This window comes from Rhopalosiphum padi, chromosome 2, assembly GCF_020882245.1.
Source record: "Rhopalosiphum padi isolate XX-2018 chromosome 2, ASM2088224v1, whole genome shotgun sequence".
Taxonomy (NCBI): domain Eukaryota; kingdom Metazoa; phylum Arthropoda; class Insecta; order Hemiptera; family Aphididae; genus Rhopalosiphum; species Rhopalosiphum padi.
This window is the reverse complement of record NC_083598.1, coordinates 40,712,821-40,737,503: the sequence shown is the minus strand read 5'-3', so window position 1 is coordinate 40,737,503 and position 24,683 is coordinate 40,712,821. Positions and strand designations below refer to the sequence as shown.

Sequence of the window (24,683 nt, the reverse complement as noted above, 5' to 3'; positions counted from 1 at the left end):
CTTTCCTTGTTTCTTTTGTATTAATTTGTATCCTTAATATAAATCATTATAACGTATTAGCATTTAGCTTCATCGATGCACTACGGTTCCTATTCTCCAGAACACAGATCTGAAATTGTTTTATGAATCTATATCAACGTTACATAACAGTAAATAGGTAAATAGAAATAAGAACTAAGAAGTCTTACATAAACAAAAATCAGTCAAAAATATTCCGAAAAAGAAAATTGTATAAACTAAAAAATTGTACAATACTCAACGAACAAAAATCAATAGGATTATGTTAAACATTTATAAGTTTACGAAACAAACCACACAAAACATAATTTTTTTTATTATAATTCTATGTATGACAGTATCATCCGATTTTACTGTGTCCTTAGAAATGTCCGGACGAGCCCCATCGTGTGCATGTCTATGATTGTACAGATATATCTGGCATCGTTCATTTATATTCTACGCAAAATATATGATAATGGGATAGACTATGATGCAATTCAACAATTCGCGTACGGAACAGATCAGCTGTCACCACCGATAGAGAAATCTCCAAATATTCGACGAAAATGAAATCCTTATAATAAACTAACGATTATTAGAAAATATAACTCACGGTTGACAATCGTTTTTGACGTTTGAAATCTAACGACGCACTTGTACATAATATGCAGTCATAATAAACGTTATGATTATTATTTTATTGGTCACACATAAGTACATTAGTAGAACGGTCGCGATGTACACTTGAAGCCGTTTGGATTTCCGCGTCTTTTTGATTGGCCTGTGTTTTTTGACGGATCATACAGCGGCTAAGTACGTACGTGGCCCACGACTTGGGCCCAATGGTGATAATTACGTTTGCGACGACGTTTTGATGGCAATGACGGTACGGGGTGAGTTGCTTGGAATAAAAATGTCAGCAGTGTCGACTCAGCTGCGGTTTCCGGGTACGGTGCCGCCGGTGCAAGTTGTGCGAGATCGGCGGCGACCGGATACAGACAGCATTACAGACAGGACGATGTGGATCAGGGCCTGTGCGGTGGCTGTCCGCAGACTAACTGCATATACCTCTTTTATGTCTTCGAATCCCGACGGCAGAGTCTTGTCCGCAGTAATTTACACGTGGATTCGCCGTCGTCGCAAACTATATACATCCATTCGCCGTACCCGTACGTTAAGGTCAAAACGCACGAATAATATTAAACGTGCTCGTGGCAATTTGCAGCCAAGGAGAAAATATAATATATATCAATGTGACCAGTGACTGTAATATTTGAACAAAATCTCATCGGCGTTCCACATTATGTCAATGTGCGGTGATTTTTTTTTTTTAAATATTATATTTTTATTATTCATTATTATTTTAGTTGTTTAGAAAGATGATAACATCCCCGAAGAGTAAACACAAAAATAAAAAAGTAACAGTAGTACTAGCATGCTAATTTATAGATATTTTTCCTCTGCAGGGTTTGGTTAAAATATATTAAATACAAAATTAAAAGTTTTCTGTGTTATTTTTGTTTTTGATAAAATTACTGTAAAACGAGGTTATACGCAAAATTAATAATTATTTGTAATTAACTATTATAGCAATAACTATTATCTGGGAAAATTCATATGACAATTCTTAGAGAATATTCTTAGTTTTAAATTTGGTAATAGGTAATTTACTCTAATGTTAAAGCTAACATCACAAAATGTATTCTGCTGAACCCAAATTTGCTATAATATACGTTAGTAAGACAGAGACAACACATGTATAACGTCATCTTAAACAGTTCTTTACGACCGCAAGTCCGCAAATATATAATTATGTAATTGGTGGTGTTTTTTGCTATGAAGTATCAAAGAAAAAAAAAAAAAATAAAAAAAAAAAAATGATGGTAAAAAAATTAACTATTTTCAATAATATCAAAGATAACGCTGCATTCTGAGTATGCTATTTCTTCGCAGTCATGGTTTTCTGTTATCTTATTTTCATATAACATGGCTGTGCTCAGTGAAATATTTTAGTTTTAAAATACTGAAAGTCAATGGTATTTTGTATTTCAAATAAAACTGCAATAAACAATAAATTATAATAATTAAACAAACCGCAAAAAATGATTTATTTGTTAGATTGAGCTTCACATAACAACAAAAAAAAAAAACTTAAACTAAAAAAATAATAATAATAATAAAAGGGGAGATTTAACGGTACAATAGAACGGAAAAAAAATTAACTCATAAGTGTCAAACGAGAAAAAATTTGTACATGTATGACTTGTTTACTGTTTAGCTAAACAATTTCACTACTTGAACGGGTTTACAGGTGGGGAGGGGGTACTTGTGTTATGCACACAACGTATTTGGTTAGTTTTGTAACACTATTCAACAAAAAAAAAAAATAATATCGAAAAAAAAAATAATGCAATAATAAAAATAAAACACGCGACGACGAGCATATTATAATTTCGTATTATGGTACATAATCAACTTACGAGAAGAAGAAAAACAAATACTGTACATAATAATTATAATAATTATATATTCAAAATGTTTAACGCCTTCGGTCTCGTCGCTCGTCGCTGCCACACAATATAATACACAATACATTTGAGTAAAAGTACAATACGCACGACTAAAACTATTTTAATAATGTGTATTATAATAATTAATAATACGACTACGAAATACTTCAATAATATATATATATTATTATGCACATCACGCACAATTATGTACAATTGTATTATTATTATTATTATTGGTATACAAAACTAATAAAGCGGCTGAACACATGCGTTTTTCCAAACGTATAAAGGAGGGAAGAAAAAAACATATTTTTTTTTAAAACGCGAAAAAAAACATAATAATATTCAATAATATATAATAGGTTTATATATGTACTATAACATAATATAACGATAAAGAACAAATCGATTCAATATGAATCACACACACACGCACATACTAGCGTGCATGTCACATAATATACATACATTATAGATACTGGTATTGCGCGTGCGCGTGGAGGTATATAATATAACATATTATTATATTTCGGTATCAATCGTATAATATATTGTGTATCGTAACAATAACTATATAATATACGGGTGATACGTCGTTGATCGCGCACGGGAAGTACGTCGACGACGACTTCCGGCGGCCGGGCGCCACATATTTTAACGCCGTTCGAACATTTTCTTCCGGTCGGCCACCACGCCGCACATAGCCGGCGACCTTAGCAAGATGCTGTTGGCCCTGCACAGTTTCTTCGGAGACCTCTTCGGCTCTGCGAACATAACACATTTCACGGTCATTATACACGTATGGTTACGAGATTGTTTGCATTTGTGTGATCACATATAGATCACAATATAGTGAATATTATATACTTATTACTTTAATAAATTTAAAAATCACGGAATAAGACGTAGGTCAGACCGATTTATTTTTAATCTAACGAAAAAGACTGAGACTTAACTGATTTAATATAAAACAGAGAATTCTTGCAATTAGTAAGCCGAAGATCACCGAGACCTGACCGATTTTATTGTAATTATTCTTAGTCAAATAGTACTGTGACTGGATTAGATTGGAATATACTGATATGGCATGATTATTGACATTTATTCGGAAATTTTGAATTAAATATAACTATTCAATGTTTAGTTTTAAATAATTAGTTTAAACAAAGTAAAACGCGTAATAAAAGAAGTATTCCGTATCATTGTATATAGTATATACTCAACATTTTAATTTATTAAGAAAACCGGGAAAAATAAATGTATAAGTGTATAATATTACCTGCTGATGGGTTTAGAGCCGAGGGTTCCGCGTGACAAGGAGTCACGTTACTCGTTTTTGGTGTAACGAGTGACCTGTCGATAGTGGGCTCTACAAAATCAGAACAAAAAAAATTCAAAAATGTTAATACATCAATTATTATTTATACACAATATATCGTGTTACATAAACGGGTAAAACAGTACTACGGTTTCGCTACTTAGTAAGTATTATTAGAGTCCGGACTTTAATGTCCTTAATAAGCTTAAAACATGCAATCGATAATACGTTTAGATAGGTACTTGCTATAATAAACAGTAAATATATGGTTCAGCTATTTTTGTCAAAATATTCCATTACATTCACGGTGTTTGCAATAAGTATGCACATAATGTTTGAATTTAGATTATAGGATGGACACATCCACATTTCTTACTTCTTGTATAAAAATCGTTTTTACTAATAAAATAATCTTGAATAATATAATATTAAGAAAGCCTAGGTTATCTCAATAATTTGCGTTAATTTGTAGGTACTTCAAAAAGAAAAATTAAAATACATTTTTAATATACCTAGATAAAGCATTAAAAAAGGATATTAACATCTGGCTCAACACAAATTAAATTTTTTTGGTAAAAGTATAAAACTAAAATAATAAAAAAATAATATATTAATCAAAAGCCAGAGTTATAAGATACTTAAAAAAAATAGGACTATGATTTAGTATCATATACTCTAAGCCTTAAAAACAAATTTATACACGTCTATTTTAAGTTCTCAATAATTGATCTATAAATCTTAACCTCGTCAAAAAAGAGTACTCTCAAAAAATATATGTTAAAAACAAAAAAATCCAGACTCTAATATTATTGCTTAAGTACGATAAAAATGTTTTAATTTATAGTTGTTAGTTGTCGACCGACTTTTCGTTCCAGTCGGGCGGACGGGCGTGCTGGATTGATCCGAAATCATCGAAATCTGACATATTTTATTACAGTTATATGTGATAGTAATAATAATTAATCTCCTACGACGTATGCATACAGACACACAAACACGCATACACAGGCACTAATAACGAATATTAATAATGCGTTTAGTAATACGTCCTAACTGATAACATATTATACTCTTATGTCGAATAATAGATATATCTACGTATCCGAATCGTGATTAGCTAATGCTGCTAATGTCATGTGACAGAGCCACAGCAGACCGGAACCGGACCAAAACCAACAATACGATTGCCAAATATACAATATATACATATACAAGAAAAGAATACACCGAAACCAGAGCAGAGAGTGTTAAAAGTGGTGCTGGTTCTCGCAGCAGTATTGGTTTGCGAATCGTATAATATATATTATATATCTAAAAGGAACGATCTTCGGGAACCCGACGAACTCCCCCAAAACAGCCGCCCGTCGCCACCGGTCGCGCGCCTGTGTATAAAAGTACGCGTCCTCGGTTACTTTGGTTGTGCGTGTGCTGTATAGTGAATACCTCGAGTGCGGCTCCTGCAGGCCGCGACGGTCCTCAACTTATTTACCAGCGCCACTACGACGGGCCGTTCGACCCGCGTCACGGTCGCGTCGTACTGTTCAAAACTGTTCAAAATGCTGTCAAGCGATTCGCCATGCTGTTGTGTGCGGTCAAGCAATAAAAGGTATATATAAAAAAAAATATTTATTATACAAACAGGGATTATATTATTAGGTAGGTACTATAGGTATGTACTACAATATTATACAACTGTTATATTATTATTATTTATTACACTACGAGTAAAATCAATATAAATATCACCTAAAGGTATATAAGATATAAAACAAGAGTATAGTGTACGATTACAATGATTACATATTGCATTATATTACCTATGTTCGACTACGCACGACAATAATATAATATGCAGTCTATGATTTAGAATATATATATTATGATTAGTGATAACATTCGTAAGATGTCATATGTTATCATTTCGAAATGAAATCTGGGTAAAAACGAATGAACACCAATTGCTGTACAGCTCGTAACTGCACAGCAGTCAAAAAATCTTAAGTACCTAGTCATTATATTAACCATGTCTTGGCTTTTAGGTTCTTAAAAATATGGTGCAATTATACGGATTAAAAAACATTGCACGTAGATACCTACCTGTAATAAATGACAATTACAACAAATTGGTAGTACGCGTACTTCAAGCGGGGTTTGTATTCAGTTTTCAGTGTTTCATAAGTTTCGACAAGTAAGAAAAAAGTCACCTCTATTATGCATTTATACTACAACTACCATTACCGTACAATGTACTATAGTTACTACTACCACTACAACTTCTACTATTATACAAGAGCTTTGTCTACGGTGTAAAAATAGCGAATAATAGGTGTCATGCAGTATCGCATTATTAAATAAACAATGTGATCATGCTTGATGTCCACTTACGAGTATGTCTTGCTTCAATCGACCTAGTTCGGGATCCGTCGTGATTTCGAAGTCTGACGATATGTTATCGTTGGCCTCGGACACCAAGTGTGCTCGAAGTTGCTTGTTCCTAAAATACATGCGTTCAACGCGAAAAAATATAAGACGTTATATCAAAATATGATGGTGTATAACATTATAATAAATTTGGGCAAGAAAGTTAGTGCAGGCATTTGTTGAAAGATTTGGTTGGTACAAATAACTGAAGAAAGTACATAGCGATTTGTTTTCGAATAAAATAAAAATTTAGCCGGTATGTCCGAAAAGATTTAAAGAGATACAACATACCTGGAATCCAATTGTATGATCTGCTGCTGAGCTTGCGCCAGTTGAGAGTTGGCCGTTTTTAGTTCTTCTTCCAAATTAGCCGATTCTACACACTTGATTGAGTATTTTTCGGACAACGAAAGAATTTCTTTTTTAATCTCTTCCATTTCAGCTCTGAAATTCAAAACGAGCGGTCATTAGTACAAAAATTCTCCTTACAACCAATGTTTGCATTTTTCGACAACGTACTCGTGTTCTTTGTGCAAAGCACCGATGTCGTGATTGGATTGGATCTTTTTTAAAAATTCAGTCTTGAACTTCGTCACTTCTTTTTGCACTTCAGCCTCGTGCGCTTTTCTCATCGCGTCCAATGCTATAACCAAATAATATAATTTTAGTACACAGTGTTAACAGTTTAACTAAAGTCTAAGAATTATTTTTATTAATCTTTTTAAATACGTATAATAATATATGATAATCGGTACTCACCGGCCAAAGTCGCATGTGTTTCTTCGGCAAGCGCCTGTTCTTTTTCCAGTTTTAGCGATTCGGTTTCTTGCCGGTGTTTTTCCTCTAGTTCAACAATAATACGTCTATGCGAGTTCTCCATTGCCAGCAGACCTTTTTCACATAATGCCTAAAAACCGGTTATGTGATTAAAAAAAACGGATTTTTAACATTTTTAAGTTTGTTACTAAAGGTTTCATTTAAAACTTTATCACAATCCTCACCCTTTAGTTTTTTACCTATTATCTTTCGACAATTCGAAACGTTGTTTCAAAAAAAGTTAGTGCCGTGACTTACTAAGTTAGTTAAGAAATAAACCAATTCTATAGAGGATTTAATTACTCGATTACTTTTCTCATTATGTGACTGTGTATTATTTTTTTTTAGGCATATTGTTTATTATATTACCATCACATTTACTAATTGTTTAAAAAAAATTGTTACTTTTCTCAAATAAATAAAAAAGTTTTAAATTAAAATTTAAAAATGTATGTAGAAATAAGAATATTTGATTTTCCGAGTTATAGTTTATTTTGTTTCTATTAATTTCTTACCCTTAAATGTTCGATTTCCGTTTGATACCTCATCTTGGTTGATTCTTCTGTCATAACATTGTTAGATGAATCATTTGAAGCCAACGAAATTTGATAGGATAATCTTAAATTATCCATTTGTTGACTGTATTCGGAGTCCAATGCGCTCAAGCGTTTTTCTAATTTTTTCACTCGGTCTTTGAGCACATTTTGTTCTTGATCGTTTATGGCCGACAATTTTCGTTTCTCCTCCTCCAAACGACTCTTTAGTTCAGCCACATCCATCTGGTGTCGCTTATTAACAGCTTCTAGTTCGACATCGCGATCTTGCTCGTATCCCTTGATTTTTTCTTGTAGATAAACACATCTCTGACATTCCTGGCACTGTGCTAGATACATTTGTAGTGAAGCTATTTGCATGCGCAAGTCGTGACATTTATTACACACGTCTTCTATCCAAGATGTAGTTTTGTTTTCATTACGTAAAGGCTGTGGGTCGGAAACAGGCCCATTCAATTGTCGTTTATCAATTATCTCTTCCATGCATGACCGTAAAGCCATCACTTCAGTTTCAACTCCTCCCAAACTATCATGCAACATACGCTTATCGTCTACTGGAGGCAAACACTGACACATTTTGGCCGCTAGGTATTGGCACTCAGATAAAGCCTCACTTTCGTCCATATCCGTCTTACATGTTGGAGTCTTCTCCACCAGGTTCAAACCGGACTCAAGCATACAATGAAGCACTGCTACTTCAAAATATTCTTCTAAACAACTTTTTTCTTCAGTACGTTTTCCTTTGATCGGTAAAGTCTGCAAGACTTCGTCAATTTTTATTTCAATTGAATTCCGAACCTCATTCAACCACGTTTCTAATTTCCCTCTATTCATTACACATTGGATTAGCATAACGCTACCCTTATCGGATAGATCTTGGGTTTTAAAATAATAATCTAATGCCATGTGCATTTCAGTATCCGTAACAATGTTCTCCAAACAGTCATAAGCGATAGTTTTCACTTCATCAGCATCCCATTTGTATTTTTGTATTACACTCAGCCGGTTGTCCATAAATTCTTTTACTCGTTTTTCGGTGTTATTTTTTATCCCAACTATTTTATCTACTTCAGCAAATAAATCGATACTAGAGTCAAGTCGGGATTTAATTCGGTTCGTTGTTTCTACTGCAATGTCATTTTTAATTAAGTGCCTTAATTTGTTTAAAAAAACTGATTCAGTCGCAACTTTTTCAGCTAATAATGTTGTTTTGGCTTCATCGTCCAAACAGCCTTCACTTTGAAGTTTTCTTCTTTTGGATGCAATCTCGCTCATTTTAGTACGCCAAGCACACTCGATTTTGCAGATTTCAGCTTCTTTGGTATCGATACCATCTTCTACAATGATATTCATAGTATCTGAATTAGCTTTTTGCATGTCAGCGACTCTATTTTCTAAAGAAGTCATTCTAATTAGCACTTTCATAGGTTCACTACTTGTAGCGCTATCCAATGACTTTCGGCGCAGCCTAGATGCAACTGTACTAGCTCGACATCCCGTATCCTTGGAATCGGATTTTTCTATTGCATTACCATTAGTTGTGTCAAGTTTACCGATTTTCTTTTCCAAATCCACTAGTTTCTCTTCTAACTCTTTGCATATAGTAAACGATTCACGTCCTTTGAGCGACAACGAACGACGTTTTTCTCGCCCCTCTGATTTGGTAAGTTTTGATTTTAACAAACGAATCTAAAAAATCAAGATGGAAATAGTTGAAATTTATCACAAATATTTATTTATATTTTTCTTTTACCTGTTTATCAGCTGCAGTAAGTTTGGTTGTTAGATCTTGAATTCTAGCTGCCATCATAGAAGCTTGAGCCTCGTACGTTTGTTGCCTAATTTGTAAATCTTGTCTGGCATTAATCAATTCTAATTCTAAACAATCAGTTTGAATGTTTGATTCTCTGAGTTCGCGTTTCATTGCTCTTATTTCTTGAACAGCTTTTTCGAATCTACAGCGTAGATCTTCATATTCTTCAATAATCCTAATAAAAAATACAGTTATCTGTATAATATGGGTAAAAAATTAAATTTTTTTATTATAAAAATACTAACCTCTCTTTATCCATGTTTTCGGTATCCAAGTCTAAATCTATATTAGTTAAATCACTAAGTGAATCTAAACTTCTAGCTCTACTATCCCGAATAGATACATTTATTGGCACTGATCGGCCTTCTAGTTCACGAACTCTCCTGTAAAGGGATTCATTTTCTTCGATTCCTCTAGCTAATCTATCGGATACATCTGAAAGTGTGTCTCTAAGTCTAGAAACCTGTTCTCTAGTTCTTTCCAATTCTTCTAGGTGTTTTTCCGACTCATCTTGCACTGAACACATGGCAGTTTCCCAGTTTTTCTTTTCATCTCTGTAACTATTAATGTACAATGTGATTAGTGTTGTAGCTATCAAAATATTACATATTTCAAGATTTACATTTTTTTCATTGAATCAAATTCCATCAATTGGTCCGATTTCTGTTTTATCATGTCCTCGGCCATTTTTAATGACGTCCCCATCGTTTCTACTTGCTTTTGTAACGCTAACACATCATGCTTACGTTGTCGCAGTCTTATTAACTCTTGCTCAGCATTACTTAACTGACACAACACACTAGTTAATTGTTTTTTCACATCATCCAGTTCGTCTGTTTGTTTTCCTACTCGGCCAACTAATGAACTTCGATCACTCTAAAATATGAACAAAATAGCTTTTTTAAGTATGATGTACGATAATTTTAAATGTATTCCAATTTACCTTAGTATCATCAGATTCTGCGCACGATGATAACAAAAGTTCATCAGACTTTGAACTTTCAGATATGCTTCTTGGAGATACAGGAGGAGAAGATTTTGAACGCTTAGATGCTAGAGATCCTCCAGTAAATATTCTACTTCTAGGCCCACCTCTAGCTCTTTCTTTAACTTTTGATATAGGAGTCCGGTTAAGAGGAGGTGAGGGTGGTAAAGTATCACCCCAATCACTACTTTCGCGTCTTCCACATTCAGAAGCTGTTCTGTATTCGTCATCCGAAGAAAAAACAATTGACCTTGAAGAAGACAATGTACCATCCAAACTAAAAGATGGATAAATACATGTAATTTATAACTACCTATATATATTATAAAACGAATAAGAAACTAAATATATTTACGAAGGTTTGGTCATAATATTTTCGTCAGTAAGACCAGCAGATCTTCGTATGGCCGATACCCAGTTAGTTCGGATTCCAGACGTTATTGCTGATAATACAACTTTTTTATCATCCCAAGACTGCAGACAGAATGTTTATTAGTCAACTAACTGATTTATTTGATTTATTGGCGCTAATTTCCTACTTACAATTGTTTGAAACCCGTAATTCCTATTGACTTGTACTTCATTAACGGTAGTTACGCAACTTAAATCGACTACACCGTCTAAAATACCCTGATCTTCAGCCGTCGGGTCACGATAAAATAATAAAGCAGAACCCCTCAATACAAACCAATGTTTGTTCCATTCCTAAGCAAATATATTAAAATTATCACTTATTCAAGTTTTGGTTTTTATTCATTATAAATAATATTCACAACTTACATCTGATGTGCTTCCTTGTTTCATAAGCCAGCCTTTCTTTATATTCAATAAATCCTCAGTCGGTAAATCAACTCTCAGTTCTGAACTAGGTGAGTACCGTAAAGATAAATCCAAACCACAACCGTCCGGATCTCCACGTACCTATAAATAACATTCAGTTTTTATTTATTTTATCAATATATTATAAAATAATAGATGATCGAACAGGTGCGTTGCAAAATATACCTGTTTTTGATTGGTAATATCTGAATCCCTCGTGGGCTCCATGTTTCTAGGCTTAGATAATATCCCATTACTTAAATTACGAGGATGTAACCGAGTGATCGAATCAGCGATTTCTTTTAGCTTACATTCACTTTCGTACTCCTCGATCAGCAATCTTCTGGTAACGCAATCTAAAATCACAATTAAATTTTAAAAATTTTTCTTTTTTAATAACCCAATTTTCAATTTCACTTACCTGTCGAATCGGTTTGATCCCACCCGGAAGAAGATGTTTGAGACAAACTGGAATTTGACCGATGTTGCTCAGAGGACCTAAGTCGTACATTATCATCAGTACGAACTTTTTCCCGAGTAGGGGGTGAATTTGAATAAACTGTAAACAAAAACGTGGTGTTAGTATATGTACAAAGAACATAATTGTACATTGGTTCTTGTAAATTTATTTTTTACTTTTTCGATCAGTTTTGTTTGTAGGGACCGTGGCCACGATAACAGGAGCTGTTGATGAACGCGGTCTTTGATCTCGATCAGGTACACTTGGCGCTGAAGTCACCCATCCTGTGGTTTGCTGCTGATGACTAGTTAAATTTGTACTCGTGGAAATGGTAGTGGCTAATTAAAAAAATGAAAAATTAATATGTTTAATGATGGAGTATTAAATAATAATATAAACGAATCTATAAAAGAAATACGTATTATAGATCAACGACCGATTATGTAAACAACAATATTTAACAATATAATATATAAAGATGGCACAGCACATAGAAATAAATAATAGTATAAAAACTATAGCTGTTTGCGTAGGTACATTTCTAAACATATTTAATTTTATTATTCCTATTTAAAACAGAAATGCACCAACATTATTGTGTTTATATGAGTAACAATTTTTTTATAATAAACGAACGTTTAACAGATCAACCTACAATTTATTTATTCATTTTGTACTTTTTTGTACGCCGTCCGCCAAAGAACGTGTTCCTTTTTTTCTTTACATTAACTTTTAAGTAATCGACAATAACTGTTGACTAATACAATCGACAGCAGAATATAATAACGCGCGTACGCATTATAGATACCACCTATACTTATTACCTATGTATAAGTATAATAATATAATGCGTATTAAAAATTACCATATTATAATAATACGTACTGGAGCTGGTCCGAATGCTATTTGTATGCTAAGAACTATATACAGAGCGACCACTGGGCCGTCTGTTATGAATAAATTCGTATTCATATTTAAATATATTATAAATATATATATAAACATACAGCATCGACAGTACCTATACTTGTATATTTATGTATAATGTAATGCCCGCGCGAGTTTTCTGGTATATACCTAACATATATGACCTAAAGGTTCAAAACACATAATACCTCCTTTACAATATTATAATCTATACACGCACACACGCGCACTTTACGATAGGAATTCGGTACACCTATTGCGTTTTTGAAAATGGGTAACCCATACCCGCGTCGAACGGTTAACGATTTGGTACGCGTGCACCTAAGGCGCTAAGTTTTTACACCGAACGCGCAATCGTTGCGCGTGCCGAGCATTATTATGGGTAGGTGTATCCACACACATACGCGCGTTGTGAAACTCTTATGGTTTTTACGACAAACGACGACGTTCCGAAATAAAACGACGATATGTGATAATAGTGAACAACATAGACGAGAAAAACTGGTTTCAAGACACAATGGAAAGTTTGACAATAAACCACGCGCCGGGGAACACGGCAACAACGATTATCCTAGGGTAATAAAAATAAAAATAAAAAACAAAAAACCAACCGTCTCGTACGCGCTTCGGACGTAAGCGAGCACGATTTACTTGCCCCGGTAGATAATATTATTATAATAATATATTATGTACGCGGTCGACGGGATATGGTCGCGGTGAGTCGCGAAACAATAATATTATTGCAACGAGGAGATTTTTTTGGCGCTCGTGCGTACATTTCGTAGTGTGTACGTACAATAATATATTTATTATATGCTCGAACTGCCAGGACACTTATGGAGCATTTGTGGTACAGGGCACGCATAATAGAAAACATGATAATTTTTAATAGGTGACCGGCTGAACGCGTATATTTTGATATTATAAATTATAATTGCTTTGGATGTACAATGCGCGTGTGAATTTGCGAGGCTACTATGTATGTTCTTCGATGTTCGCCACCAACTTTCTATACATACCTGTCGTGATTTATTGTCATGCCTATATGTGCGCGCGAGATGATTTTATTATTATTATTATTTTAGCGACTAAACATATACGCCTAATATTATCTACACAGTAATTTTCATTCATTGGACTGATTATAATAATAATAATTATTATCTGTTTACGTATGAACGCCCGATCGATATCGTTGTCGTCGTTATTATACGTCGTAACTCGTAACGCGATATCATGTACATACATAATATTAAAGGAACATGATGATTAATGTTAATTTTATCATCGTATCGTGCGCAACACGAAACCTCGACCTTTGCAACAACGTGGACACCACAATCCCGTTAGAGTGGACTATCGTGGCTTTTCGAATCACCGACATCACATTATAAATATGTTTTATGTTAGGCCCCGGGCCGCACGAAAGCTTTTGTAACGTCGTGGAATCCGGAACACTGATAACATGACGGCGATAAAAACAGTTTAAAACGTGAAGTATTTAGTTTTTATTTTGCTAAATTATATAACAAACCAGCATTTCCTTAACTACTGCAGAGTCTTCGAGTGTGTTTTAGGTCCTGTAAGCCTGTTTAGAATATACTTAACAATTATAGGTGTTCAATATACATAGTTTTAATAAATTAATTGATATTTAGTCATAAAGATTAAGTTATAAATTATAATAAAAATATAAGTTCTTGCAATAATTTTATCATGTTTTTAATATTTTGGTAGAATAAAGGACAATATTACATATTTTATTAGCTATATATCTTATGTTTATCATTTACAATTCGGAAAATCGGACAAGACGGCGTCGGTCCACGCTGTTGCATATAATATACGAAAACACATACTGTATAGTAATACAATCCTCATTATCTGTTCGTCCAATCTGAGAAGAGAACACAACGCATATATATATAAAGTATCTATGTGCATGTATACATGTATACAATATGCAGTAACCTGTAATAAAAGACAAATAGAGCTGCCTCCAGCCTGGGGCCTTGCTTCTTTATCTGCGATATTATGTGATTTTTTCGTAATTTTTTATTTTTATACATACTTAACGCGTGTACGGTTTATTACGGGACACGAAAATAATAATAATAATAAACCGTTGGTTTTCATCTTTCGTAATCACACTCGTGGTCGTCATAGTCGTCGTATATGTATATAGTATATTGTATAATATATATATATGGTCGGCGGTTTAGAGTAGCCACTGGGCGAAACGTGTTTTTTTTCTTACCTATTTTTTGTTTTATTTTTTTAATCAGATCGCATTCCGATTTTCCGTTTGGCAATCGCGTCGTACGTGAATATTATTATCGTATAGGTATATTATAATATTATAGGTACGCTGAGTCGAGGCGACCACCGAAGTTATCATGCAGAGACGGCGCGTGCGGTGGCATCGGTCGGGCGAAGAACAACTATTTTCTCTCTCATTCTGTATACATAATATATATCCATACATACAGATGCGTATTTTACGAATGGGGGCCCCTGTATACGTGCATGTATATGAACGGTAGCCTGTTAATTTATTTCACGTTAAATGTACCGTATTACGCGCGTCGAATAAAATATTGTTCTTTACCGCTGTCATGTGTCCAAAAATATATATTATAGTTTGCGATCGAACGGAAATAGGTCCTATTTTGTAGTCAATTATAACTGATTATACGCATTGAGCGCACATAAACTGTGTCGACCACCGCCACACGGAAACGAATTCCATTATAATCGACAGAAATAAAAAAACAAATCAGATATAATACACACATACACGCTGCGCATGTATATATATAATGTGTACGTATGAATATATATTATAATCATTAATACATATCAAAATACTCAATTGATACAATATCATGTAGAATATACATTAAGTATATAATATGTAGTTACAATATACGGAGGATTAATTGCAATCGGTGGTTTTTAAGTTGTGGTTTCATCTGCAGATAAAATCTGACGATAAAAACGATACGCGTATATATCAGATTTCAAAGCGATACATATTGATCTACACAACGGTCGGACTGCGGTCATCGTTTCTCATCATATAAATATATGTAGGTAGGTACGACATTATAATAATATCTGTTATATATTTATATTATAATTATTACATCCAGATATTCATCACACGTATCGATATCCACAAAACAAATATTATAACGTATAGGAATAATATTATTAATTTTTACCGGACACCCAGCTTATCTTTAAAATATATATTACAATATTATACCATTATATACGTACAGTGGGTTTATACCTCGATATAAAGAATATATAAATTAAATTATGTTAGTTTCGGTTTACCACATAGTATCTTAAATATCTGCCAACTATTATCGTATCGTACCTTCTCATCGTGTGGAGTCTGAATCAAACGTTCAGCGGACTCACAATGTCTATATATAGCATAATATAATAATATAATAATAATGGAACACGCCTAATTTTTGTTTTCAAGCAACGTTCAAAATTACAACGAAATTAATTTTTATGACTGCTAGAGTAGTGTAGAACTGTATAGAGTATAATATATATATAGTACTTACTCACATAATATATAAGCAGCTATACCTTAACGAGACATTCATCATATAATAATATAATAAATAAATATCTAGACCTATAATGCCCAACGTATTTTAACAAACAAGAAAAACCAAACTGTTAATAATTCTTTGACAGTGTCATTATATATATATATATACATGCACTGCAACACGTGGCATATATATACACGATACGTGTATATATTGTGGACGTGTGAACAGTATAATAATATACAGAAACCGGACGTTTCCGATAACAATACATGCATATATCTACACCGCGGTGACGAAAAGTATTATAGTATAGACGTGTGCAGAATAAAATATATGGTATTATATTATTGTCAAAAGAGACTTAAACGCACGCCGCGTATAATATAGTCGAGCCAAAATAATAATAATAATATGACGGTCTGCCGGTATGTATTCCACAGTATACACGAGGCACTCGTCATGTTTCTCGTGCCAACAAAAATCTCGACAGCTTTATAATATCATATTTATGATATCTATCTATACATATATATCAAATCAGAATTCGGAGGCATCGTTCTCCCGTTTCCTAAAATATAATATATAGGTACGTATACATATTAGGATAGCCGTTGATAATAAAAAAAAAAATAAAAAAATCAATACGGGAAACGATACGACGCTATTTATCGTGTATAGGTGTGTATATTATACGCAACGGATCGTTTCAATTTTACCGTTAGCATAACCTATACACGATAGAATAGGCCGCCACCCAGCCGCGATTAGAAGCGCATCGTTGTTCGCCGTATATATATATATATATATATATATATAAGCGTGCGGGTATATAATAATATATATAATATTGGAATATACTTTTAATAACACATGTATGTATGTGTGTGTGTGTGTGTGTGTGTGTGTGTGTGTGTGTGTGTACGTGTGTACGTGTATATATGTGCTAGTGTTTGCAAATATAATTCACTTTCTCTGGCGTTCAATCATGCCGCACGTCTAACTATTGGCCTGTTGCGGCAGGAAGAAGAAGAAACAGTATAGACGGAGGAGACGACGAAGATCGGAAGGGGATATTATTATAAAGTGGCGGCGGAACAGAAGAAAACAATATTTGTAAAACAACTTTCTAAGCACATGTATAATAATAATAATAATAATAATAAGACTCTGGCGATATATATAGGTACCGCAGTATATAATATATAATATACACAAGTGCATGTGTGCAGATACGCCGACAGCGGATGTAAGCACATGGCCGGTCTATGAAGGGGCGGCGCGTAAATCGACGTGTACGATATAGAAAATATTATCATCGCGCGCGCGAGAGTGTGTATGTCAACGGGTCAGACTCTACAGTGGTCCTTATCTCCATCGGGTTATGTCTAGGCGTATGTTATATAGATAGGTACATATAATATATAATATATACCTATTACCTATACTTTCTCTCTCATACGATCCCGTTTTGGTCAATAGTGTGCCGCGCCGGTACCAGCGAAACGAAGCGACAATCGCGGGAAAAAGCACACCCCGTACTACATGTGTAGCCATGTAGATAAGTATTCAATATTAAATCGCGGCCACGATATCATACTATTATAATATATGCTAGTTCTAGATTTCATCCGTATATTTAGTGTATATAAATATATACGTAAAACGTATACCTATATATATTATATATATGTATTATTATGCACTGGCCAGTTATCATATTATATATACGCAGTTATTTTCTAGTAAATTTATTTTTCATATTTTTAGTATATTTTTTTATTGATATAATTCCTTAAGCTTTTTTATGTTTTTAAAGGACAATACACATGCCATTAGGAAGTCCAGCTATCCAAACGTTGAATACCAGTTATAACTATAATTATCAATTCGGTTTCGAAAATCTCAAGAAATTACTCTACTTCGGAACAATTAAAATAATATGTAATTTAAAAAAGTAAAAAACAGTATTAAAAATTTTTTCAACATTTTTCAAATTATAGTTATGACAGATTATCCATTGAAAATGATAAAGGTGCGATGTAGTTCATCACTTTTAGTAAAAAAGGCTGAGACCGCAGATGTTTTTTTCATTTATAAATTGTTAAGTTATATAATTGATTACCCAGAAATTTTTTAGAAAAAGTGTACCTATAGTTAGATATACTGTAAATAATTGAAATTCGCCCCATTATATAAATATTCCTTTTCTAAAAACTATCAATTACTAAATCGAATATTATAGAGAACGTTTATGCAATAAAAATATAAAATTTCGAATTTTAATTTAGGTCTACAAAGAAAACTTTAATGCTTGTTATTTAATTAATTTTCTCGACACCATTTATTCTGTTATACTTATTCAATTAATAATACATTTTAAATATTATATTGCACTTTATTATTTAGTCAACATTTAAATGGTAATTAAATTACTATTCTTTTAACCTTTATGGGGATGTTATATAATAAACAAAAATAAAAACTCATGAATTTACTCAGAAAATAGCTGTAATACCTATTTAGTGATGATTGCTATACAATCACTGTATATTTGCCAAATGTTTTCCCACGAGGTTGACTACATGAGTAATACATAATAAGAAAAACGGGAAGACCTACCGTGGTCCACCACCCTGTACTCGCATATTAAACTATTTACCCATAGCTCGGCAGATTGTTGCGATTTCTTGTCCACAAACGTATTATTTATTATACAGCCCCATTTGAGTTATTTTTCAACCATGGTCCGAGAGGTGTCACGGCGTAAAAGGGATCTAAATAAGTGGTGGTAATACGTAAACTGAATTTGAGAACGTTTGTCGATCTATAGTCCACGTGAGAATTTTTCTATAAACTTACAATATAGACGATCATACATTGAATAGCAGGTATATAGGTAGAAGTAATCGTGTTCAAATAATGATCGTCATCGTACGTCCTTCAAAACTAAACTGTAGTAGTATATCCCGGACCGGGTGGACCGTTTATAGCGGTTTATTTAATTTTTTTTTCCATCGAATCAATGATTTTTCTCATACATAGACACCATCACCAGTTCAATTCCAATCGTTTTGAAATGTCAAATATTATTGTAGTACCCATGTTGTACCGAGTTTTAGCGCTTTCGACAACCAAACCAATATTATATTATGTATATGTACATGATCTGTTCTCGTATTTTATACACATGCATGTATGATATAATATTTTACAGTACCTATATAGATGAAAAATTGACGTACAGTAAACACGTGGATAATAGTATTACGTCATTAGATCAAAAATGTTGCGTCCCCCGTGTAATTATATTTACGAAATATAATAAAGTGATTTCAAAACAACAGCTATTTAAAGCTGAATCGAATAATTATGCCTGTTACTCAAGATATATAATGATAGGTATAAAAATAAAGCACTTAATGTGTCTATTTCAATTATTTGTATAGTAATCATTTTTGAATTATCGTTAAAATATAAGTTTCGACAAAACGTGGAAAACGCCATTCCACAAAGACTACTATACTTAGGTATATTATGTCGTAAAAAAACGTAACGCTACGATGCTGCAAGTAAACCCACTGCAGTGTTTTAAACTGCAGCGGTTATAATAACACTTAATAAATTTTAGTGTGTATATAGTATAGAATATAGATAGGTACTTAAGTATAATATAATAGGGATTTATATATTATATAATATAATTAATATAAATTAACTTTTAGGCAGTAATTATAAGCAATGTGGTAATATTTTCGGAAAACCGGAACATACTCAATCGAAACTTAGCTTTTGATTTCGATTGTACATACAAATGATTACATTATATTATTTATACAATGCCCGCGAATGAGATCTATACTGTTTATTCGGTTCTCAGCTGGTTGTTTGAGACAAAGCACTCATCTTCGTTTCGCGATTTAATTTTTTCACCGATGTGTGGTACTGTGGTTGTACATGCATGTGTGTCAATACAATGATACACGATTTTACTGTCTGAATACATGATTCAACGTGCGTTCCGCGATCTATGATGCGAGTGATCTCAGTCGCTGATTCAAGACTCACATCAGTCATATCAGAAACACGATTAGATAATGATATATTAAGACGACAATAACAATTTTTTAATATTTTATCATATGTATAAATATAGCATATGCATATGTATTTCTACTGCTCAGTATACGGGGTCGAGGATTTCCAAGTTTCACCTTTGCCATGGCCGTTCCGTGTGCAGCAATATTATAATGTAGTATCATTGGTTTTAAAATTATTTATATCATATTATACAATGCGATGGGATTTATTATTATACCGTTTATTATAACATTATACAGTTGTACGATTTCTGGTGTACGCCTGCCGAGTTTAGCTGTTTTGTCCAGTTGAAGGGCGTTTCGCTCCGGTGCAGGTCATCATTCGATAAATCGCGTGAGGACTTGATAAATCTTATTGACTATATCATACACTGTCGGCGGGGAAAACGTTGAACAAATCGAGAAACCATCTTCGTATGCCGCTCACACTGCATATGTCGTTCATATATATATATCATTATACAAGACGGTTGAATGAATCGGACGGTAATATAATGAAAAAAAACATTCACATATTCTAACGTTTCCGGTCGCTTTTTAGATTAGGTAGCTACTAGCTACAATATAAATAAGCTAATGGTATCGTTGTACGCGTAGAATGAACCCATACAACTTGACGAATTATTAATACTATAGTTTTTCGTTTAAAAGTTGATGTAAAGGATATAGTTTTTCGTTTAAAAGTTGATGTAAAGGATTGTTTTAAAGAACTTCACGCAATAATAATTCAGCGGTGGAATGCAGGATGGCTAGTAATACGAACCGTCAATATATTATTATGTATTGCACCTATTTATACGTGTATAGTTATTATAGTTTCTGCGAGTACATGCACATTTTTAGCTTTATTTAACTTCAGTTTATTATTGTAATTTAGTATATGTGGTGGTGATAAACAAATTCATAGTTTACATACTGCACGGTAATTATTACTCGTCGACACACGAACAGCACACAATTTGTATGTTTAATATTTTTTCAAACATCTTTTAACGTTTTATTATAATATAATATATAATAACATGATTTATGAAGGCCACTGAAAGACATTAACTGAAAAAATGTTTCAATGAGGGATATTATGACGTATTGAAGAATATTGAAAAACAGTCTTCTATCGAAAATATCTATAAATGTATCCACAGGGATAAATCTCGGGGAGGTCAAACTGGGACATTTGCCACGGAAGTTTTGGTTGGGGGCACCAAATTTCCAAATAAATAATAACAGTGGTATAATAGAAAGGGGCTAAATTATGATAAGGCGCTAATTTTATACTTTTCCCGGTGTAAAATATAGACTAGATTCACTCCTATGCATTGATAAAATTACATCTTCCTTGACAGATCATCCAGCAGCTATTTCAGATTGTAAGAGAGTCGATTATCGCGGTCATGTGACTAATCGATCATCGCAACATGAATTAAATACGTATACATTGCATAAAATATTAAAATATATAATAATAATAATACGTATGTATAGGTGCACTAGAGAGCCGGTAATTTTCGCTGTACAGTTACACGCACGCGGCGATGATAATATGCTCGTCATAAAATGACAATACCACCGCAGGACAGCATTTTCGGACGTCGGCCCTGTTGTCCAGAAGTCTTCGCGCCTGCATATATATAAATTGGTAATAGAGGTACTTGTAGTAACGTGGTAAACATACCTAATATAATAATATCACGTTCTAGCTACCAACATCGAGCCGTAGGTACATGCAATATAATATTTATTATATAGTCTATATGTATGCGTATATATATATATATTTTTTGAATTCACAAAAGTATGACCGACAGTGAAACAGACATAACAGGCGTTTTTCGGTAAATGGACACAAATAACCGACCGAAAAACTCGTAATATAATAATTTATACCTATATATATATTATGTTGTAAACGTTTTTTTTCAAACGATTTTTCTTCCTTTCCAAGAAATAGACCGAAATACGTCTTGCACGCCACTGATTAAATAATCGGTGTAACGACACATAGATAAGTATGCACTATATGCAATACGCGTGTACATTTAATAGTACGTATTATATAAAAAAAAATCGTAAACATATGCCCGATTGTCAAAATCGGCCAAAGTCCATTTTCATTCCACAAAGTGAAAATGAAACACCTTCGTATATGTGGATAAATAATAATGGAAATGGCAATAACCACAATAAATTAAGATTTTCTATCTTTAACAACAGTGTTAACAATTCGCATATAACGATAGTCTCAAAATAAACCATACATTGGTGTTTGGTAGTTACATTAATATGCGATTGTTAAGATAAATCTGGTATAGGTAGGTACAGTGCATATTATATAGGCACGATTATATTATAGTGGTTAGTGTTTACTGGCTGCGGCAGAGGAATGTATAAGGTACGGCGCCACTGATGAACTAAATAATATTAAATTATACGCATTAACGCTATAACATCATTGAGTTCATATTGTATTGAATAGATAATAATGATATATTATTGTAACTGCGATGTGTGTACTGTGTATACTCAATGCTAAAATCTAATAATATATTTTCCACCAGACACTGCAGAGATGATGTCTACTCGCATATGTAAAATAAATCTATCCTTCTTCAAATATTAATTCAGGTATTGATCAATAACCGATAAAAATAATAATAATCGACAAATACAGAATATATATTTTTAATTATTATAGGAGCCACCATTTTGTTACACTGCAATAGAAAATATTATATAAATAGTTGTTTTTCAACCATCATTAGTTGACTTAGATCGTATACAAATAGCGCACTGCGGAGCGTGGAAAATATTAAAGTATGTGCAGCCAAATCTAAGGCAGCCAAGGAGGTTTTATTGCTCGTGGTAGGAAAAAATACTGTCGTTTGTGCATAGTAATCATTTTCAAAGTACGTTTCTCTTTTCATTGTCCGACAAGACGATAACGTTATTTCATTATTTTTTTCAGCCGTGCGAATTTTTGGCTCTAAACACAATTTTATATAATATTATATATACATAGTCTTCAGCACGTCGTCGTGACCACACAGTATCCAAATCACGTGTCGTCCCTAAGACTAATTTTAAATCGACATCGATCACACGATACCAGCAGCTGCTGTATAGGTTACAGGTACCTACCTCCTAATAATATTGTTTCGTTGATCGATACCGTTATATACGAGTATAAAACAAAAATCGTTTTCATCGAGAGAAGTGATTACATAAAAGGCACAACAATATCTAGGTCAAGCAATAAAAAAAAAATAGACTCGTGCTTTTCAAAAGTTACTTTGGTCGAAATTGTATAGGAAAAATTATTAATAATATTTTAATTTTAAATCCGCGGTGAAAAATATCACAGCACTCCGATGATATGGGTATCAATTATAAAACAATAAATCAATAATAATTCATGAATTTTTTTTTTATAACCATCAACTTCAGTTGTTCGATCAATTTGTCCGACTGATACAATTTAGAACATAAGACAAAAGACCGTCAAATATATTAATATGACATCTGAATATCATAATAATAATTCATTAATGTTCGCATCACGTGAGTTATGAATTTTTATGTATACAGTTTAACAACAGTACAATGAAAGAAAATTGATAAGAATATAGGCCGAAATGCGTGATGTTGTTTTGTAGATTTAGAAAAAATTTAATTTTAATAGAAACGTAATCTGTACACTTTCGATAAACCTATATAACATATTATTAGTTCATATTATACTTTATGTATAGCCCGGCAATTAAAAATATAAATTGAACAACTATATTTACCTATATGTAGATGTATATAAATATATTATAATTTATAAGTATTAATAATAAAGAGCAGCTAGTGGTGAAATAAACTATGATTGATTTATTATAATTACAATAATGTATGTATAATGTGTAAAATATTAACATAGTTATTATATTTAGTGTTTATTTGTCATGTGTTGTGTCACTATTATGCAATATATATATTTTTTAATATTTTTAATTAAGAAGATAAAAAATAATATACTTTTGTAATGAAGCTGATTCTAGTCAACATTAAAAAAGTTGTCAAATCAAGAAATAGTGTTTTTTTTTTATTTATGTATAAATGTATATACGGAAAACAACGATTAACTGTGCAATAAAAACAGTGAAAGCAATAACCAATTTAGAACTCTAAAAAAAAATATTTGCGTTTCGTTCGCCACGTAATATATAAACATTAATTCTGTTAATGTTTTAAATGACCGCGTATTTTTTTTTTCAATATGTTATTAATAATTATACACTGCGGTCGTATTCTATCAGCGTGAAATGAGCAAGTACTATGATGTTTAATTATAATATATAATTGCCATATTATTAAAGGTCTAAACGCAAGTCAATCTC

The 24,683-nt window shown here is 32.8% G+C and overlaps 1 protein-coding gene across 2 annotated transcripts in view; it reads right to left on the bottom strand.

The window, feature by feature from the left end:
• Positions 1–2,084: 2,084 nt before the first annotated feature.
• The window catches only part of LOC132923174 (protein outspread-like), an 86,211-nt gene continuing 63,612 nt past the window's right edge, over positions 2,085–24,683 (bottom strand). Inside the window, exons 6-23 of one of the 2 annotated variants that reach the window (XM_060987023.1) lie at positions 11,876–12,037; positions 11,661–11,798; positions 11,426–11,595; positions 11,201–11,341; positions 10,964–11,125; positions 10,776–10,894; positions 10,379–10,697; positions 10,058–10,311; positions 9,681–9,995; positions 9,376–9,610; positions 7,584–9,311; positions 7,012–7,159; positions 6,772–6,895; positions 6,544–6,696; positions 6,217–6,325; positions 5,275–5,410; positions 3,793–3,882; positions 2,085–3,277 (exon numbers count right to left, since the gene is read on the bottom strand). In XM_060987023.1, the coding sequence (XP_060843006.1) occupies positions 3,168–3,277; positions 3,793–3,882; positions 5,275–5,410; positions 6,217–6,325; positions 6,544–6,696; positions 6,772–6,895; positions 7,012–7,159; positions 7,584–9,311; positions 9,376–9,610; positions 9,681–9,995; positions 10,058–10,311; positions 10,379–10,697; positions 10,776–10,894; positions 10,964–11,125; positions 11,201–11,341; positions 11,426–11,595; positions 11,661–11,798; positions 11,876–12,037 (4,613 nt within the window). In that variant the 3' untranslated portion in view covers positions 2,085–3,167. The remainder of the gene's footprint in view (positions 3,278–3,792; positions 3,883–5,274; positions 5,411–6,216; positions 6,326–6,543; positions 6,697–6,771; positions 6,896–7,011; positions 7,160–7,583; positions 9,312–9,375; positions 9,611–9,680; positions 9,996–10,057; positions 10,312–10,378; positions 10,698–10,775; positions 10,895–10,963; positions 11,126–11,200; positions 11,342–11,425; positions 11,596–11,660; positions 11,799–11,875; positions 12,038–24,683) is intronic. The other variant, XM_060987024.1, reaches the window with a different exon arrangement.